At 51.4% G+C, this 518-nt stretch overlaps 1 protein-coding gene across 1 annotated transcript in view; it reads right to left on the reverse strand.

Moving 5' to 3' along the window:
* Window positions 1-518, reverse strand: part of LOC119594642 (sodium- and chloride-dependent glycine transporter 2-like) — a gene marked incomplete at its 5' end in the record, with an annotated part of 8913 nt that overhangs the window by 2377 nt on the left and 6018 nt on the right. Inside the window, 1 exon segment of the mRNA XM_037943691.1 lies at window positions 142-370. Coding sequence (XP_037799619.1) covers window positions 142-370 — 229 coding nt within the window.

Here is a 518-nt window from a genome sequence, read left to right on the forward strand (position 1 = left end):
AATAGAAGTACGTGTGTGTACGTTTATAAGCGCACTTCCGTAGGCGTTCCCGCTCAAAATCCTCAACCAAATATCCCTCTTGCTTAAAGCACAAATTTACAAAGAATAAAAGCAAACAAGGTCCCGAGGAGGAAGGCTCACCGTAGATGTACTGCACCACCACGATCTCCGTAATGGCCAGGATGATGACGGACAGGCCGGCCGAGTACCAGTTGAACAGCTCGAACATGTAAATGCCGCCCTGGAGGCACATCGTCAGCCCCGCCAGGAACAGGCCGAAGCACACGCTTCCCACCACCAGGGGCTTCCTCGACCGCAGGGACTCGAACTGATCGAAAAGGGCGGTGCTCAGGGTCTCCACCATCGTGAACTGCGGGAGGATGGAGGTTAAAGGTGAGTGGGGGAAAAGGGCAGGAGTTTATAGATGGCAAACGGGAACCATTTTTGGTTAAATGAGTTTAGAGGTGCTTACAGTACATCAGTGACGATTGTAATCACAACGGCTCTAGAATGTAGTG

Source organism: Penaeus monodon, chromosome 34 (genome assembly GCF_015228065.2).
Source record: "Penaeus monodon isolate SGIC_2016 chromosome 34, NSTDA_Pmon_1, whole genome shotgun sequence".
NCBI classification, from domain to species: Eukaryota; Metazoa; Arthropoda; class Malacostraca; order Decapoda; family Penaeidae; genus Penaeus; species Penaeus monodon.